Source organism: Carassius carassius, chromosome 8 (assembly GCF_963082965.1).
Source record: "Carassius carassius chromosome 8, fCarCar2.1, whole genome shotgun sequence".
In the NCBI taxonomy this organism is placed as follows: Eukaryota; Metazoa; Chordata; class Actinopteri; order Cypriniformes; family Cyprinidae; genus Carassius; species Carassius carassius.
The window spans coordinates 11,122,323-11,141,875 of record NC_081762.1 but is presented as its reverse complement, the minus strand read 5'-3'; the positions used below and the strand labels follow the sequence as shown (position 1 = coordinate 11,141,875).

The window sequence follows — 19,553 nt, the reverse complement described above, 5'->3', positions numbered from 1 at the left end:
TAACAGAAGAGGGCAAACATTTTTTGTGGTAATGGCTCTATATATGACATATGACAGTCCATTGAATGCTAACAGCCCAGAAAAAAAACAAAAACAAATTGAAATCGCTCAAATAACCATGTTTTGAGGAAGATAGTAAAGATTTCTTCACCATAAACACAAAACATCTGCTTTGGATATTTAAGAATCATGCAAGCAGATTAAAAGCAGGCATATAAACCTTTATTGAACTAAAAAAATGAGAAATATTTACACAGACATTTACATATTCAGGTAAACAATAGGAAATAAAGGAACAACTACAATAATGACAGAATAATCCACCAGAAGAAACAATGACCATGAACAGATTGCAAGTTTCGGATCTCTCTGAATGACAAGAGTGAAAGAAAAACAAGCCAGTGCATTAATGAACAGCACTGCTGTGACACCTAGTTCAAATGAATAGTTGAAGCACCCTACATAATGACTTTTAAAAACTCACCTCATTTGTACATACTTTCATTGGTTCACTACAATCATGCAAATAGCTTCCAGCAAAACTTCAAAAAAAAAAAAAAGAAATCCTCCACCGACAGGCTATAAACACTTCTGCTAACACTGTACAGGTGGATGACACTAAAGCACAATTCAGCGAGATGTGGGGTGCTATTGTTGCTCATCCTCAGGACAGGAATGCCAAGTTAGTCTTTCCTCATAAAAGGCAATGACTATCTGTGGGCAACGGGTGTTGGCCTCTTTCGCGGGAACCAGGTCCGCCTCATCAGAGTCCTTCCTGTGAACACAAAACATCTCTGGTTGCAGATAATTCAGACTCTCTAACATGACAATTAGTGCAGGAAGTGCAGCCTTGAACCTCACAAGCCATTATCTTGTGTCTTTGAATCAGAAAGGCTTTTCATGTGGACATGCTGCCCCCTACAGGCCTTTCTTGAAGGGACAGTTCACCCCAAAACACTTATTCTCATTAACTCACACTAGTGTTGTTCCTAACCTATATGACTGACTGAACACAAAAGATGATATTTTGAAGAATGTTGATAATCAAAAAGTTTCCATCCTAATTGACTTCCATTGTATATTTTGTCCATACTATGGAAAGTCAAAGGGAAATGACGATGTTCAACATTCTTAATATATATATATATATAAATAAATAAAGGTTTTATTTCTGTCCATGCAACTAAAATCATTGTGACCCATTGTAATTTTGGACCCCACTAACTTATTAGTGGACAAAAACTTAAACATTAGTAAGATTAGCTTTTGTGTTTAACTCAGAAATAACACCGGTTAGGAACAACATGAGGGTTATGATGTTTCCACTATGGCTTTATACTACATGAGTTTCTTACCACTTCATGAGGAACATGAGCTCTCCACTGCTATCAGTTGCCCCAATGATCCTCTCTGGCTCAAGGTTTCTTGCGAACCCTCTTGGCTTGTCAGACTGGAGCAACACAATTTTACTTGAGTCAGTTTTATGATTAATCAACGTTAAAATCAAATCCCTGAAACTGATGACCAAACACAAAACTTTACCATTTCCTTCTTTCTCTTTGCCTTGCTCTCATCAGTTTCTGGCTCATCAGTGGAGGATTTTCTTTTTTCAGCTTCTGGTTTCTCCACCACTCCTTTCTGAGACTCCAGGAATGCAGAAATTAGTTCAGGGCAGTCCAAATTCTCTTCGGGCTCCCAAGTGTTGTCAGCACTGAAGAAGATTAAGTTTTTTTTCTTTTTACTCTCATTGCATGAATCAAAATGATGTAAAGTCACAAACAAACACTTCAGTATACTTAAATTCAAAAAGCACTCACTCTGAGAATCCTTTCCACTTGAGGAAGAACTCAACTTTCCCATTGACCAATCGCTGGTCAATCACCTTCTCCACCACAAACTCCTCCACCTCCTGAACGTCCTTCTTTGATTTGCTTCCCTGCTTCTTACCCATGTCGACCTAGAATGCACACAAAATTAATGATAAACCAGAAACCGGTTTAGCCATTTCAAATTCAGTCTTTGAAAACTTAAATACGATTTACAGAAAAGCATCCTTTCGAAATAAAATAATTAATTTAAAGAGAAAAAGTTGCATTTACTACTTAGATTTGTGCTACCTTTTGTGTGTGCTAGTATGTTAACGAGCTAACTACGCATGCAGGAACAGGCCAGAGGCCCAAAACGCAGTTCATGCTACTTTTTGAGATTAACGTTACAGATTTTTTAATATTCCTGTAAAACTTTACGTTCCGGAGTAAGGTCTGACTATTATATGAAATCGCTGTTCGCGTGGTTTTCACTATAACACGCGGCTGGTTTAAATAGCAGGAGTTAGCCTACTAGCTAACTTAGCTGGAAAATGCGCGCACATACACACAAAACAAAAACAATGTTGTTATACAACAAAGTACATTCATGCATACTACATCTATGCAAACTGAAACAAAAAACATAGATTAAAGAAAATACTTATTGCAGTCATTCAGGTTACAGCATTCTTAACAGCGAACTACAATGGACGCTGCTGCAGCGCATGCATGCGCGCGAAAACTCACCCTCACAAAGGAAAAGGAGTAAAATGTTAATTTCAAAGCTTCACACTTGTCGACCTTCAAACAGCTGCAGCGGGATTATGTCGCACTTCACCAGGACACAAACTTTTAAAACTTGTACTCTCTTCGTACACTATAAATCAATGAAACAAAAGTCGACTGAGGCTAGAGGAAGGCCAGCCTGAATCTAACGCGAGGACGTAAAGCCACGCCTATGAGCGGTCACGTGTGTCCAATGACGTTTTCATATGGCGGAGCAACCGTGAACCTCCAAAGGTTATGCAAAATAACATTATTCGGTAATTTAATTTGATATCTATTTTAGGGTCTACAAAGAATAGGCAATAGTCTAAATCTGTTTTAGTCACGTTCTGCATCCAAAACTTGAAAATGGCAGAGCAGTATTGATGTTTTAGTCGATTCCCCAGATATCAACTAAAAAACGGAGTGCCTCACAAACACCAAAGCCTGTGGACCCAGCTCGTCCTCCTCCTTCTGTGAGAGGCTCCCGGGATCTTGTGCAGCGCCCCTGGGTCCCTGCTATGATAGCAGAAACATTCACAAATGTTTAAGGGTGCTTTCACACCTGCCTCATTTAGTTCGGTTGAATCGTACCAGAGTTCGTTTCCCCCTTTGGTGCGGTTCGATTGGGCAGGTGAGAAAGCAGCAATCGCACTCGGGTGCGGACTAAAAGCGGACCAAACAAGCGTACCGAGACCTGCTTGAAGAGGTGGTCTCGGTACGCTTTCATACGAACTCTGTAGCGGTTCGTTTGTGGTGAGAATGTGATCCGACCTCATTTAACAGACCCAACTGCAAAAAGTACTGATCATTTTTGGACTAAACCAGCTGCCGTAGTCAGCTGCATTGTGCATTATGGGATGTGTTTGTTGACAGTTTGCACTTTAGCATGGCAGCTCGTGGACAAACTTGGGAGAAATTTGGTCAGATGACCATGAGCATGTCAGAGTTAAGAATTAATGCACGCCTCCGCTTGAAGTTACGAGCGATTCCTGCTCGCCGTTTGCAGTGCATTAGAACGTTGTTTTCGAGCCGCATCCGCGCTTCATTATAGAAATGTATTTTTTGCATATTGTGGTGTGTACAAACAAGGACCCCAATGTGCCTGCAGCTTTCTCTATTTCTGTTTTATTACCTGATAGAAAGTCAAAGGCCTTCTCAAGCCGTATGGCTGATCCATCTAATATGCAGCCTATTATACATCAAAATAAGATTGCTGTGGACACACAAAGTAGTGCAATCAAGTTAACAGTTTTAAACATTCGCTTACTTAAATATAAATAATTTCTGATCAATGACTTAATAAAACAACCTGGATTTTGTTTCTAAATAAAACATGGCTAGAAGACAGCTGCAGTGCAACAGTCCTCAATGAAACAGCCCCTCCTGACTTTACTAAATGTCTGCAGGACTGTTAGGAGAGGTGGAGGTGTAGCTGCTCTTTTTAAAGATGTCTATCAATGCAAGCAAGTGTAATTTGGTCAGTACTTGTCATTTGAACATCTAGGTATTGTGCTCCTCGCATTGTTTTTTTTATTATTATTATTGTTTACAGGCCTCCAAAATACTCTCCAGCCTTTGTTATCAATGATTTCTTCAGTTTGACTGTTTTGCTATTGCAGGGGATTTTAAAGGGGTCCTACTATGCTTTTTCAATTTTTCTACTTTAGTTAGTCTATAATGTTGCTGTTTGAGCATAAAAAAGATCTGCAAAGTTACAAAGCTCAAAGTCCACTTCAAAAGAAGATATTTTATTTAACAGAAATCACTTTTTAAAAACTACAATGCATGTTTTTGAGGATTTGCGATATCACAAATACCGACAAATGGGACGAGACTTGGCAACAAGTGTTATCAATATGCTGGAGACATGCTAGCTTTCCAAGGCAGATGAACTTGAAGCTGGCAGCAGACAGCTATGGTAAGGGGCATGACATTTCCCGACCAGGCGCTGAGTGCTGCCAATCACAACACACACTGGCCCAGCTGACCAATCATAGCACATTTCATATTTCAGAAGGTGGGCCTTTATTTGACACAGGAACTATTCGAGCCGTTCATGCCAGACTGGGGAGAAAGGTGATGTAATAATGTAAAATATGCAAAAAATAATGTGCTTTTCAAACAACCTATGAGAGCCTGTTCTTTGTACAAAAGACTTTGTTAAAAAGCATAATAGGACCCCTTTAATATTTACATAGATAATACAGAAATCAAAAAATACAAAATAAATTCTAACTTTTTTAAACACTTTTGACCTGATTCAGCATGTGCATGAACTCACACACAATCGTGGACACACTCTAGATTTATTTATCAGTATAATTCTTAACACTTCATCCATTATTATAAAGGATGTAGCACTATCTGTCATGTCTGTATATTCTTTGATATATTGATCACTGCTACCACTGAATCTAGATCTGTCTCTGTTAGAAAGAGATGCATTAACGAGAACACTAGTTTGCTATTTATGAAAGATATATATTTAACACCAAGCATTTCTGCAGACTCTGTACATTTTAACTCAAAAGTTAAGAATGTTATTGATGATATTGCTCCTGAAAATCAACAGAGTACAGAGTATGAAAAGATAATGCAGAAAAGCTGTGTTTTATTATGTGAGAATAGGAGAGCATAAGTCTAGTGGACATTCCCGACATCTGGAGTCCCATAAGGCTCAATTCTTTTACCACTCTTACTTAGCATGTAAATGCTCCCACTAAGTCAAATAATAAGAAAGAACTAAATTGACAATTTGGCAAAGTGTTTCTATGCAAATCAAAGGAATACAAATAAATTAAGATTTAACGACTTTTCGAATTCTTTATTTTGTAAACTATTAGATTTTTAGCAGTTAACTATTGAAAATCGACACATGCTTATAATTATTATTAATATTTCCAAAGTAGTCACTGTTTACGCCTAATACAAGTTCTGCTGCCTGATCCTACCCTAATATAGACTCTTTTCTGGTTTAATGACTCCTTTGCATTTTTATCTGCTTTTTTTCAACTTTAATCCTGATATGTATGCCATGAAGACATCACATTTACAGTGTCAAATGTTGAGGAATAAAATTCCATTAATTGTTTTTATACTTATCAGCTATTTCTGAATGGTTTAAGTTACAATCAGGAATCTTCTTAAAGACATAAAAATTCATAACCGTAGGGAAAATCCATCTTTGGCCACTACAAATGTCAAAGGCTGACATAGAATATAGCAGAAGTATGGAGGTTGTCTGGTATTAGTTCACATGATATATCTAGCTATTGATCAGCTGCACAACTTCATGTAACAACCTCTTCTATGTGTTCTGTAATTTGTCTGTTTGTTACATTTCACTGGAAAATATGGAAAAAACAGGGCCCTCTCCACTAATATTGGCACCTTTTATGAGCAAAGGCGGCTGTGAAAATAAATCTGCATTGTTTATAATTTTGATCTTTCACTCCAAAAATTCAAAAAATTCTTATCATTGAAGTAAAACAACTGAAAGTGGGGGGGGGTCTCATTGTGAAATAAATGCTTTCTCTAGTTCATGTTTGCATGTTTGGCACCCAATTATCGCAATGTCCTTTTCCCAAGATCACAGCTCAGAGTTTTCTCCTATAATGCCTGAAGAGTTTGGAGAACATATTTTCTTCATAAAGAATCTCTCCAGATCCTTCAGATTCACAGCTCCATGTTGGTGCTTCTTCTCTTTAGTTCACCCCACTCATTTTATACAGGGTTCAGGTCAGAGGACTGGGACGGCCATTGCAGAATGTGCTCAGTGACCCATTTTTGTGTTGATTTTGATGTTTGCTTTGGATTATTGTCTTGATGGTAGATCCAACCATGGCCCATTATAAGATTTCTAACAGAGCCAGTCAGGTTTAGGTTTTTTATCTTTTGGTATTTGATAGAATCCATGAATCTGAACAAGACATCCAGGACCTCCGGCAACATAATAGGCAGAATCCAGCAGTATATTTAACCCTGGACATGGGGTAATTTTTATCCCTGTTTGTACTAAACCCATCTGGTGGGTTTGCTGCCAAAAATGTTGACTGTTTTGGTATTCATCTAATGTAATGTAAAATGATAATATTTGTTTCAAATTTTATTTACAAGTTTAAATTAGATTTTCATTCTGGATTTCAAATATATACAAAAATCATTAACTCAAAACAAATGCATGATACGGCAAAGACTTTTATGGTTACAATTATTTTGCCTGCAGATTAGATGTTTGGTTTGATTCAAGTGTTTTGTCAAGTGCAGCATAGCACTGTATGTGTTTCTAAAACCATGTTTTGTGAAATGGGAACCATAAAACAAATCCAGTAAAAACTCAATTACTTTGTCCTCCTTTATTCATTTTAAAAGATATAAAAGAGATTTTGAACATCCCTGTGTAAAATTAATGTTTTCCAAACCCTTACACACACACACATACAAATAATTGCTCGAAAACACACATAATAGAAAAAATGAAAAAAAAGAAAAGCAGCTCCTCCTCAGAAACACAAATCAAACTGCTCTGCCAATAATAGATATAAACCTGTTCATTTGAAGGGTTAATTTATTTGGGCCCTGTTTTCCTCTACACACTAATTCATTTGTCATTAAACCAATGCAGTATTTGCCTTTTCCAAATCATGTAACTGTGCTGTGAGGTGGAACTAAAACTCACCAATTCCATGTTTTAATTTAATTACTTCCACTTTATTTGTTTTTACTGTGACTTTACTTCAAAAATGATCACTTCTAAAGGTATATTTAATTTGTTTGCCAAAAAAAAAAAAAACACCCAAAAGGTAAACCAAATTAAAAACAAATCTGCAATCCAAACACATTACCCTTTAATAAAAAGCTATCAGAATGCATTATAATTGTTCTTGTTAAGCAAGTGTATAAACGTAAAATGCAAATGTAAGTGACAGTAATGTAAATGTACAGGAAAAGTTTAACCAGAGTGATCACTGTTTGTCATAGATGCAAAATCATATTACAAATCATTTTCTCACTGGTGAGGAAATGTACACACAGTTATGAAGGTGATGCAAAGTTGTTTGATTCTGATGTCTGCAAATAGTTGAAATTAAGGTAATTTGTGTGGGGTTCCTCGTATTAGCGGGATGGTTTACACAAAAATTTTACTAGCCCTCATGTCGTTCCAAAACTCATCTCCAAAAGACAACAACAAACAACAGAGTAGGATCAAAATGAGAGTGATAAAACACCAGAAGCCCTTTTAAGCTCATTCCAGCAAGAAATAGTGATCAGATTTGATCAACATGGTCCTCTAATGACCATATGCAAAAAATATTTACTTAGTAACTTGCCATTTAAATTAAGAGTAAAAAAAATTAAAAAAAAAAAGCAAAATGATTTTTAATTTTCAAATGTGCCCTTTAGAAATACTCTTTATACACACTCTTACTATACACAACGTCCAGTGTTTTCAGTACATTCTCTCCTGCAAATAAACAAGGCTTCTCCTATGCTCCGAATGTACTATTTATTACAGTCTTTGTGCCTCCACTTGAGTTTTGAATGGCTTTTAGGAACAAAGAAGAGCCAGAAATGCCCCATAATATCTTATCTCAAGCATAAAAAACATAGAAACATAGAAATATTTGTCAACACTAGCACGCATGCACACACACACACACACACACACACACAGACACACACACACTCAAAAAGTCTTTAGGGTTTCTTGTCCTTCTTTCTTTTCACCATCTTGCTACTTGTCATTGTCCTTGACGTTGTGTTTGTGCGAGGCTGAACCATCACCCGTCCGTTAGCACTGCAGTGCAGTCTGTAGTGCTCAGGGTTCAGGGGATGTCCATATTCATCCCGAAGTTGGCTCAACACAGTCTGCGAGAGCATTTCGAACCGCTCTGCAGCAGCAGAAAGTGCTTTGGCTGTGTGGGATCTCTGGCGTAGAAGAGCATCCCGCTGCACCGACAGGCCCTCGACCTCATCCTGCAGGGTCAGGATCGCATCCAGCTTCCTCTTGCGGCAATTCTGCGCAGCAAGCTTGTTTTTACCTCGTCTGCGCACGTCACGCAAGAGAGAGACTTCTGATCCTGACAGATTCTGGCTGTCCAGCAGCTCCAGGAAGTTTTCTACAGGCATGTTGACAATCTGAAAGGCTGAAAACGGAAGACCCAACGCCTGCACCCGATGTTCGTCACGACTCATCTCTTCTGGTTCAGCCTCATCTTCGCTCATCACTTCCTGTTTGATTGCTGTGAACCAGCTAGATGGCGTAGAATTTTGCACTTGATGGGCTGAATAGGAATGATCGTTCCAGATGTTTTCCATGAGGTTTACAGGTGACCAATCACGATAAGCGGCTGCACAAGCTCCGCCTTTCGGCGAAAGAGACTCCACTTCACTGCTATAGCCTGTAGCTCCACCTTCATCCTCGCAAAATGAATCGGATGATGTAGACAGGGATGTGGGGCTCCTTGAACTGCTCTCCAAAGACAGGCCAGAATCTGAATCCTCAGGCCATGGAGTGTCCATGTCCCCTTGCATGCCGCCCAGCATTTGAGGGTCGATTGTACCAAGATTATCTAGATCCAACATATTGATGTGGTCAAAAACAGCCTCATCTAGATAGCCTCCCATCTGCGAAGGTGAGGTTTCATTACGAGAGCTGTTCCCAGACAAAGAGAAGAGCATTGAAGGAAGTGCCCCTGCTGAGCTCTGAGATGGGTCTGAGTGAGAAGAGTTTGTGGACTCCAGACGAAAGAGGGGTGTTCGGAAAGATGTAGGCCTGCTATTAACTGACTCTCCTCCTGTTACCATTGCATCTTGAAGGCTTACGTCATAGCTGATGGGATTAGGAAGCTCAGCTTCTAAGTCTGACATGCGTTGGGGGACTATGGAGTCCAAATCCTGTAGATGGAATCATACAAAAAAATTGTCAGATGTGCACAGACAAACAAGAACCTAAAAGAGTGTAACTTAAAGTATACATAAATAAAAACACAAACATATTTAGTTTTGTCTTGTTACAGTTATGCATTCTTGTGTAAATTATCCAAGTATTCTTTAGACGCTACTGACATCTTTTGTGGAATGTGATTATGCATAACACTAGCAATGCCAAGGTCAAGGGTTTGAATCATAGGGAAAGCAAGAACTAAAATATGACATAAAATGTGTACCCTGAATACAAGTCATTTTGGATTAAAACCATGTAAAATGTAAAAAATTTATAACAATTGTATTGATTCCTTTAATTCTAAAAGAGGATAAGTCTTTCACAGTTACTACTAGGGCTGGACGATTAATCGAAAAGTAATCAAAACCGAAATTCATAACCTCTAACCGACGTAATTTTCCCATGTCGGTTATTTCCGTTTTTTAATCCTGTTAACACTTCCCCCTTAAAAGAATACTAGCGCGTCTGTAGCCACATGACTCTGCCCCGTCCAGTTAGTGGCATAAAAGCAAAACATGGAGGTGAACGCCGGTTCAACCAGGCGGGAAGGAAGTTGACCGGAAGTTGAAGTCGGCCGCGTGCCGCCATCTTGTAGCAGAACTTCACTTGCGTTAGCATCCCATTGACTCCCATTCATTTTGGCGTCACTTTGACAGCGAATAACTTTACATCTGAGGCGTTTAAAGACTCCATTTGTCCATGATTTATTTCTAAAGATACACGACAATGTATAAAGGGCTCCATTACCTTCTATGTTACATTATGGCCCCGTAGAAACAGTTTTTGTAAAAATAGGCTAACGATTGCGTCATAACCACTCGACTCTCTGTCGCACAGTAGAGAAATTACCGTACAGACAGGAGGAGAAGCTCGCAGGCAATCAGGGAGACGTCAAGAGAGAAGCCCATAGATACAAGCCCTGGCGTTATATTTTAAAATACTATACAAAATAATTAAACCGAATACTTACTCCTGCTCACTCACGCCAAAGAACTCCCCGCTCAAGCTCGCCGTCTCTGCAAGATTAACGATGGGAGTTTGCACGCACAGCTACTAGAAGATTTACATCTGTCAGACAGGTTGCTGACGTCATCAAGCTTAGTTTGAGTCTACGCGTCAGAAACGGAAGTGCTAAAAATCGCAAAAAATGGGCTTCACGTGTCTCAATTGAGTTCCAATGGGGTCGCTGTGTCCATTTCTTTTACTGTCTATGGGTTCAACACATAGTGATGGCGTGTGAGCGGTGAGCCTTCACTAAACCTTGTCAGTTGTATTTGTTTTATTGTTTGGACATTCAAGCAATTTGATGATCGGATGTGTATTATTATATTGACCATGTTCGCGCAGCTGCATTGTGGCACGAACACTCATAAACAGTAGCTGTGAAGATCGCGTGCACAGAGGAACACAGAAACTAGTTGTCAGCACTTTCCTGTGATTTATCACTAAAGTAGCTTAGAATCTCAAAACTTATTATAGCATGTTTGTGTGTAGCGCACATGAAGCACAAGCGCGTGCACAGAGAGCAGCGGTCAGCGGTCGCGCTGCGGGTTCCCGGTTTGTGTCCGTTCTCGGACTGTTCTGTGTATTTTAACTGTAGAAAAGGTTGTTCCGAGTCGAAACTACGATACAGAGAACTACATAAGTATATCATCATAAACGCAGCCGTTTTTGTCTTACGTGAACATAAACAGATGAGAAAGAAAACACACGTGCAGTATTTTTGCTTAAAGAGACAGCCTAATAAACGCGCTGCCTGTCATTAATGTTAATCAAAGAACAAAAGAAAATCATTCACTGATCTTGACTGAATATATTTAATAACTTTACTTGATTAATCTTTATTTTATTTATAAAAAGAAAACTATGTAGTGTTTTTAAACTTTTAATTACAGTTTCTGTACCTGAAATTTTGTTTAGTTGTATTTATTTATGATATTGCTAATTGATTTGTTTGTTCCTATCTTATCACTGACTGTTTACTTGTCTTTAACACTTTAATATTTGAAATTTATATTAATCTAGTTGTTTTTGCTATGGTATTTTTTTTAATCACAGGCAAAATTCCTCTTGCGGTGTTTTGTAGGCTGCTGATTTTTGCTCATGTTATTCAGCTGCAACAGAATGCTTTGTATAAATGTAAAAAAAAAAAAACAGAAACAAAATAATCGTTCATTAATCGTAATCGAGGTGAAATGTTCAATTAATCGAGGTTTTGATTTTAGGCCATAATCGTCCAGCCCTAGTTACTACTTACATCAAATTCAGAGAGGAAGTCATGCCACTGTGGAGGAAGCTCAAGCCCAGAAAGAGGTGGAGGAAGGGTCCTACTTCCCAGCAAATCCTGTAAGGAGAAGCAGCAAAAATATATTAATAAATAGTCCAAGTATTTAAAGGGATGGTTCATCCAATAATTAAAGTTGTTAGTTACCCTCACATTACACCAAGAAAATAAGGTTGAGTTTCCATGTCTACAAAATTTGATAAGCTCAAAGAATGTGCGTTAATCAATATTTATATATCAATAAAAACCTAAGTGAAAGTCGTTTGCTATATAAAGTGATCATTTCTCTTATTCAACAATACTTTTTGAGTTTTGTAGATAATCAATGAAGGGACAGAAATCTCTCAGGTTTCCTTATCTTCATTTGTGTATTGAAAAGGAATGCCATGATGTTGAGTAAATGATAACATTTATTTTTGGGCAAACGATCCCTTTAGCATCTCACACCAACACTACAGTTCATATGGAGTTGAATAACCAGAACTAACAATGAAATGTAACTGTTCTCATTCATATACAGAGCTGGTTGAGTAAAATATTAATTAAATGACTGTTATGTAATGTCACACAAGTTTGATTGACTTAACATTAAACCTGATAAACACACCATTCTTGTTAGGCAAGTAATGAAGTTAGTTTGTTTACCTCCTGCTCTAACGCAGAACTCTGAGTCAGCTGGTTCAGCGTAGCAGGGCAGGTGTCCTCCTGCCCTCTCTCGTCTTTCACCTCCTCTTCCTCATTCACTTGGTCTAGTGAAGTTTCCTGGAAAGAAATTGGGATGTCCAAATTAAGGATTAAAATCGATTGCCTTAGGAGGCTTTAACCTTGTTAATAAAGTAAATCTGTTGAACAATATGTGTGATTAGAAAAGTGCATTCAAGAGCAATTCCCTGAGAGTTAAAAAAATACTTCACAAAATAGGGTGCACCTGTTTAAGACTAATGTATCCTCTGCTACTCATTCAATAGTTGAATCTCATTTAAAGAACTTTATTTTTTGCTTGTACCTGTGGTAGTTAAAGAAAAGCCAGATATATTTGCATAACATGCTTAACTCGAGGGATAATAAATGACTTAATTGATTTCAAAAACTAGGTTGAGCTCTGTCAAGACATGATCCAATAAACGAACATTTCAGAAAAGAGCAGGTTTGGGCTGGATCGAAGGATAATTGATCACTCCTCCCTCAGACAGACTTTTACAAAACAAACGAAGAAAAAAAAAATCAAGGAGAGGTCAGTAGATATTTATTTGGTTACACACGTGTATGTTGATGAATGGTTTAAACTATCATTTCAATTTAAAGTTTGCCCAACATACCTGACTCCCACCTGTACATGTGGTTACTGACCTTCAAACTAACAAGTGAACAGATAAGTTACCTCCTTAACTTTATTCCCCACAAAACAAAATGTAATCGCAGTAAAGCTTAATAAAAAGCTATGTAAATGAACATAAAATCACATCCCCAAAAATCAATAACGATCAATTCAACTTTTAGATCTAATTTGACCATATTAAACAACATTTCTTAAATATGTAACATTAAACTAATTTGTTTATGGAAGGGTCAGTAACAGTTATTGTTTCGCTTTCGGCTTCAGTTGCCCACGAGTGCAAAATACTACTTGCCATTAAGCTAACTTGCTAACTCGGCAAAAAAAAAACACTTAAAACACGTCATATGGGGCTACGGGCGTGCCCCATTAAGAGAACGCAACATAAGAAAACTGTAAAAGTACGGGAAGTGTGTAATACAGCACTGTATTGTTACCTCTTTGGAAAGTCCTGCTGGTGCACAGCGAGGCCTGGAAACAGTGAGGTCCTGAGAAACTGACACACCGAAGCCCTCTCCAGCCCTGTGCTCATTATCCACTTCCCGGTGATTTTCGGCATTTACCTCTTCATCACCAGGGTCCCCCGACAGGTCGTGTGCCTCACCTGCATCAGAGCCATCATCAGGCACCAGGTGCACCAGCCATGCGCTGACACGCGTGGGGAAGCGGGCCGGGGACCCGAGCGCGCGCACTTCATTCAAGAGCCTGCGGCTGGTGAAAAAATAGTCCAGCTCGGGACATTTCGGATGCACCTGATGGCCCGCCGCTGTGTCCCGGTAGTGGTGAAACGGGGTCTGTATGAAAGCCGAGCTCGGCCCTCCGTCTGTTTCTATCAACGGCGAGAAGTAGCCGCTCAAATAGGTGTCGACATCCACACGAACTCCTATCAAACTCAGCAGAATCGTAAACTGAATGAGTCCCTCGGTGAAATATTTCTTCATGTGGTGCATGTTTCAAAACAAATATTTCAACCTCGGGAGGCCTAAACGATAACAAAGATCGCCCGTTTGCAGTTAAACAATGACAAACCCCCAAACAAAAGAGCACGCGTTGACTACTCTCTGTGTCAGACAAAGAGCAGCCCTGACCGGCAAAACTGTTTGCTGCACTTAAACACTACCGGCTTTTCTTAACTTCCTGGCCTATAACATCCTAATTCAGAGATGTAGCGCCGCCATCTAATCACGCAAAACAAAACGAGTCATTCTCGTCTGATATATTCCGTAGCAACGACAAAAAAAGCTTATGTTAGCCTATATTAAGAACAACAGAACTCCTCGGCTATCCTGGATCTAGCCTCTCATCCGAGGAGAGGAACAACTGCTCAAATTTGCATAATTCATAAAATCCCACTCACATGCGACGGAATTGCCTTAGCAACAAGCTCTGATTGGACCATTTCTGTTGTCATTCATTTAAAGAGCCAATCACAAGCAAGTATGCTTTCCTAACTTCCTATTAAAGTGAATTAGGCATTTTTTTCCGTTCTTGGTCTTAAATTACATTTATATTCTCCAATTAAGATCGAAAAAAGTGTTTTTGCTTAAACCTGTTAAAACATACAGCTATTCCCTCGTCTGTTTTGACCTACTAACCCGCTGCACTCTTCAAGTAATGTTAGGCTACTTTCAACGGTAACGTTAGATGTCATGGTTGGTGTCGTCATCAGCCAACTGTCCATGAACCACATACACGAGGGGATCACGATTCACGAATGGTCATTCATTACCAAAACTACTTACATAGCTACATATCTATCTATCTATCTATCTATCTATCTATCTATCTATCTATCTATCTATCTATCTATCTATCTATACGTCCATCATCTCCGACCATGTCTGTCTGTCTATCTAGATACAAGATTCAAGTATCTTTATTGGCATGGTAAAAAGTATCTTTACATTGCCAAAGCATAGAAACATTTAAATAAAAATGTTACACAAATATACACACTGTGTGCTCACAGTGTGTGTGTGTGTGTTCACTGCTCTGTGTGTGTGCATTTCGGATGGGTTAAATGCAGAGCACAAATTCTGAGTATGGTTCACCATACTTGGCTGAATGTCACTTCACACTTTCACTTATATGTATACAGTAAAACAAAAGTACATTCTAATAAACAGAGAGTAGAAGGACTGGATCCTGTCACATCAGTTTCTGTATGTTGTACAGTGTTTTCTTCCGGTTCTGTTCTACTGCTTGTTCTTGTACCTTGCAGCCAGGTTAGAGCTTGTTGAGGTTTCTCCCAGAATTTACAGCAGTTTGTCCTTTTGTTGTATCTGGTTGAAGTCTTTGTGCTGGTTTTTGAATTGGGGGAAGAATGTTACCCTAATAAGTGTATAATTAATAATTTTTAGTGTGTTCTAAGGGCATATTGTTTAATTTGAAACTGTGATGTTGATTTTCGTGACTGGCCCTTTTTTTGGAATATCATAATTTTAGTCTTTTTAAGGTTAACTGACAGGGCCCATGTCTGACAGAAGGTGTGCAGGAGGTCCAGCTGCTGCGGTAGACCCTCTTTTGAGGGTGACAGCATCACTAGATCATCCGCAAACAGAAGACATTTAACTTCAGTGTCTAGTAGGGTAAGACCGGGTGCTGGGCACTGTTCTAGGGCTCTTGCTAGTTCATTGATGTAGATATTGAATAGTGTAGGGCTTAAGGTACAGCCCTGTCTCCCGCCACGACTCAGAGGGAAGAAATCTGTGTGTTTGTTGCAAATTTTAAGTGCAAATTTGTTATTAGTGTACAGGGATATGATGTCGTATGTTGTTCCTCCGATGCCGCATTGGATTAATTGACGTAAAAGCCCCTCATGCCAGATGGAGTCAAAAGCTTTTCTGAAGTCAACAAAGCATGAAAATATTTTTCTTTAATTTTGTTTGGTTTCTTTGTCATATACAATGTAGAGTGTATATGGTCTAATGGGCATGTTTTTTCGGTTGGAAGCCTGTTTGACATTTACTCAGGATATTTCTGTCAGTAAGATAACGAAGTTGTCTGCTGTTTAGGATGTTACAGAAGAGTTTACCTAAGTTGCTGTTTACACATATTCCGCGATAGTTATTAGGTTCAAATTTGTCTTCGCTTTTATGAATTGGGGTTATGAGGGCGAATTTTTGGTCTGTGCATTTAATCGTTTCATTCAGAATGCCATCAATACCACAGCTTTTTCGGGATTTAAATGTTTGTATACAGGTGCATCTCAATAAATTTGAATATCGTGGAAAAGTTAATTTATTTCAGTAATTCAACTCAAATTGTGAAACTTGTGTATTAAATAAATTCAATGCACACAGACTGAAGTAGTTTAAGTCTTTGGTTCTTTTAATTGTGATGATGTTGGCTCACATTTCACAAAAACACAGCAATTCACTCAACAAATTAGAATACTTCAGAAGACCAATAAAAAAAAACATTTTTAGTGAATTGTTGGCCTTCTGGAAAGTATGTTCATTTACTGTATGTACTCAATACTTGGTAGGGACTCCTTTTGCTTTAATTACTGGCTTAATTCAGCGTGGCATGGAGGTGATCAGTTTGTGGCACTGCTGAGGTGGTATGGAAGCCCAGGTTTCTTTGACAGTGACCTTCAGGTCATCTGCATGTTTTTTTGGTCTCTTGTTTCTCATTTTCCTCTTGACAATACCCCATAGATTCTCTTTGGGGTTCAGGTCTGATAAGTTTGCTGGCCAGTCAAGCACACCAACAGCATGGTCATTTAACCAACTTATGGTGCTTTTGGCAGTGTGGACAGGTGCCAAATCCTGCTGGAAAATGAGATCAGCATCTCCAACAAGCTGCTCAGCAGAAGGAAGCATGAAGTTATCCAAAATGTATTGGTAAACGGGTGCAGTGACTTTGGTTTTCAAAAAACACAATGGACCAACATCAGCAGATGACATTGCACCCCAAATCATCACAGACTCTGGACATCAAGCAACTTGGGCTATGAGCTTCTCCACCCTTCATCCAGACTCTAGGACCTTGGTTTCCAAATGAAATAGAAAACTTGCTCTCATCTGAAAAGAGGACTTTGGACCACTGGGTAACAGTCCTGTTCTTCTTCTCCTTAGCCCAGATAAGACGCCTCTGACGTTTTCTGTGGTTCAGCAAATTCTTTGACATGTCTGTGTGTGGTGGCTCTTGATGCCTTGACCCCAGCCTCAGTCCAATCCTTGTGAAGTTCCATGAAATTCTTGAATAGATTTTGCTTGACAATCCTCATAAGACTGCGGTTCTCTCTTTTGGTTGTGCAGCTTTTTCTTCCACACTTTTTCCTTCCACTCAACTTTCTGTTAACATGCTTGGATACAGCACTCTGTGAACAGCCAGCTTCTTTGGCAATGAATGTTTGTGGCTAACCCTCCTTGTGAATGGTGTCAATGATTGTCTTCTGGACAACTGTCAGATCAGCAGTCTTCCCCATGATTGTGTAGCCTAGTGAACCAAACTGAGAGACCATTTTGAAGGCTCAGGAAACCTTTGCAGGTGTTTTGAGTTGATTAGCTGATTGGCATGTCATCATATTCTAATTTGTAGAGAGAGTGAATTGATAGGTTTTTGTTAAATGTGAGCCAAAATTATCACAATTAAAAGAACCAAAGACTTAAACTTCTTCAGTCTGTGTCCACTGAATTTATTTAATACATGAGTTTCACAATTTGAGTTGAATTATTGAAATAAAGGAACTTTTCCACAACATTCTAATTTGAGATGCACCTGTATTATCACACAGTTCAGCTAGTGTAACAGGATAATCTAGGTAGTATATTGTATAGTGAGTTTTGTTCATGGATTTTGTCTATATTGTTGAAAAAGTTTAGAGAAGTGGTTTATCCACACATCTCCATTCTGGATGGGTAACTCTTTGTGGTAAGATTGGTTTAGTGTAATCCAATGTTTCCAAAAATTGTTTGATTGTAGAGATTGTTCTATTACTTTTATCTGATTTAGTATATGTTTCTTTCTCATTCTTAGGATGTTCTTATATTGTTTAAGTTTCTCGTGGTAGAGTTGGCATTTGTCTACATTGTTAGCATCTCTGTTTCTGATTTGATAAAGTTCTTACTACTTTTCTAAGGTTTTTGCACTCGATTTCTCATGTAAATGCTCCCTGTTTTTTTTTTTTTTTTTTTAGGTTAGATAGATTGACCCCTTCAGTGTTGTGTAGGAATGGTGTAGCTAGGAAATTATTTAATAAGTTTTGTATTTTTGGTTCACAAATTACGTTTCGATTTGTATCTTCACTATTTTGTTTTGAATGTGTGTTTGAGGGTGTGGAGGTGGGTTTGTTTTGATCCATCTGAGTTAGGTTTTGATCTTGTTAGATAGAGGGTGATTTACTGTGGTCTGACAGTGGGTTTAGTTGGCTGACTGTGAACACTCTGAGAAAGTTTGGATTCAGGTCAGTGATGAAATAATCTACTGTACTGTTGCCTATGTACAGACCCAATGCACGACACCACTGTAGAATGTGTGTTCTATTTTTGTTTGTTGTTTTATCATGGTTGATTCTGGGGTTTGTGTTGGTGGGGAAATGTTTTTTGATTGGTCTGAGAGATATTAGCAAGTAATAACGTTAACTCTTTCAGGCAGGGGCGGTTCTAGAGGCGGGGACACAGGGGCCCTGGCCCCTGCTGAAATCTGATTGGCCCCCGTTCCATCAATTGTTGACGAGAAGAGCAACTGGAGAATTCTTCACAACGATCACAGATGCAATTCCACCCCCAAACAATTGGCAGCGCTGGGTAACTCCTAAAAAACCCATTCAGTCTGTAGAAGGTGATTCAGTGAAGTAGTTTAAATAGTTAAAATACTAACAAAACAATTTGTTTGTAGCAATCGAGTAAGGGAAGAGTCCCCCTCCCAACAACACGTATGATTACGATCTGTGGTAGCGAAAGGACATAAGTACTCGTTCATTCAACTTTCGACCTATAACCCATGTTGAACTTGCAAAACCTACAATCAGATCTGAGATTTCTCAATGGCAATCGGGTGAAAGGGACAAATTTAGCCGTCTAGACCCATAGACTCCCATTCATTTTGCACTCATGGCGATCTCATGGTGGAACTCTGGTGGAACTGCAACCAGAATTCTCTACAATAGGACTTAATAGGGAGTGGGAAGGCTCTCATATTTATATATAGAATATAAATATGTTATATTTTCTTGAAATTTTGACTGTGAATGGCTTTGGCTTTGAGCGATACAAGAAAATTATCTGACGTTATGCCAGTAGGAGGGAGAAAGAATCCATCTATCTATCTATCCAATTTGAAGACAATTCCTGGTGAGTCACAAATCCTGGTGTTGGTTGTCATTAAAATATGAAAGGATATTTAGCTGCTGCTCTCACTTATTTTAGGTTTGTTAACTAAATTGTGGAAGGAGCACTAGAAGCA

The 19,553-nt window shown here is 38.7% G+C and overlaps 2 protein-coding genes across 2 annotated transcripts; both read right to left on the bottom strand.

Annotated features, from left to right (window-relative positions):
- Window positions 1-200: 200 nt before the first annotated feature.
- On the bottom strand, window positions 201-2,763 carry LOC132145251 (chromobox protein homolog 3-like). The gene is made up of 5 exons (XM_059556111.1): window positions 2,556-2,763; window positions 1,818-1,957; window positions 1,543-1,711; window positions 1,356-1,450; window positions 201-775 (listed from the first exon to the last, which is right to left on the bottom strand). The coding sequence occupies exons 2-5, from the start codon at window positions 1,949-1,951 to the stop codon at window positions 649-651; spliced, it is 525 nt and encodes a 174-aa protein (XP_059412094.1). The 5' UTR covers window positions 1,952-1,957; window positions 2,556-2,763; the 3' UTR covers window positions 201-648.
- A 5,476-nt stretch (window positions 2,764-8,239) lies between these two features.
- Window positions 8,240-14,585, bottom strand: LOC132145249 (endoplasmic reticulum membrane sensor NFE2L1-like). Its single transcript, XM_059556109.1, has 4 exons — window positions 13,580-14,585; window positions 12,452-12,568; window positions 11,780-11,866; window positions 8,240-9,473 (listed from the first exon to the last, which is right to left on the bottom strand). Exons 1-4 carry the CDS (start codon window positions 14,090-14,092, stop codon window positions 8,274-8,276), a joined length of 1,917 nt encoding a protein of 638 aa, XP_059412092.1. The 5' UTR covers window positions 14,093-14,585; the 3' UTR covers window positions 8,240-8,273.
- Window positions 14,586-19,553: the final 4,968 nt, after the last annotated feature.

What these genes read in the sequence shown, in the direction of transcription:
- LOC132145251 (XM_059556111.1), bottom strand. Translation starts at nt 1,951, where the DNA reads ATGGGTAAGAAGCAGGGAAGCAAATCAAAGAAGGACGTTCAGGAGGTG. An exon ending in AAGTGGAAAGGATTCTCAGA is followed by an intron (nt 1,712 to 1,817) that starts GTGAGTGCTTTT and finishes AATCTTCTTCAG; the next exon opens with TGCTGACAACACTTGGGAGC. An exon ending in CTCATGTTCCTCATGAAGTG is followed by an intron (nt 776 to 1,355) that starts GTAAGAAACTCA and finishes TTGTGTTCACAG; the next exon opens with GAAGGACTCTGATGAGGCGG.
- LOC132145249 (XM_059556109.1), bottom strand. Translation starts at nt 14,092, where the DNA reads ATGCACCACATGAAGAAATATTTCACCGAGGGACTCATTCAGTTTACG. An exon ending in GTTCTGCGTTAGAGCAGGAG is followed by an intron (nt 11,867 to 12,451) that starts GTAAACAAACTA and finishes TTCTCCTTACAG; the next exon opens with GATTTGCTGGGAAGTAGGAC. An exon ending in ACTTCCTCTCTGAATTTGAT is followed by an intron (nt 9,474 to 11,779) that starts GTAAGTAGTAAC and finishes TTCCATCTACAG; the next exon opens with GATTTGGACTCCATAGTCCC.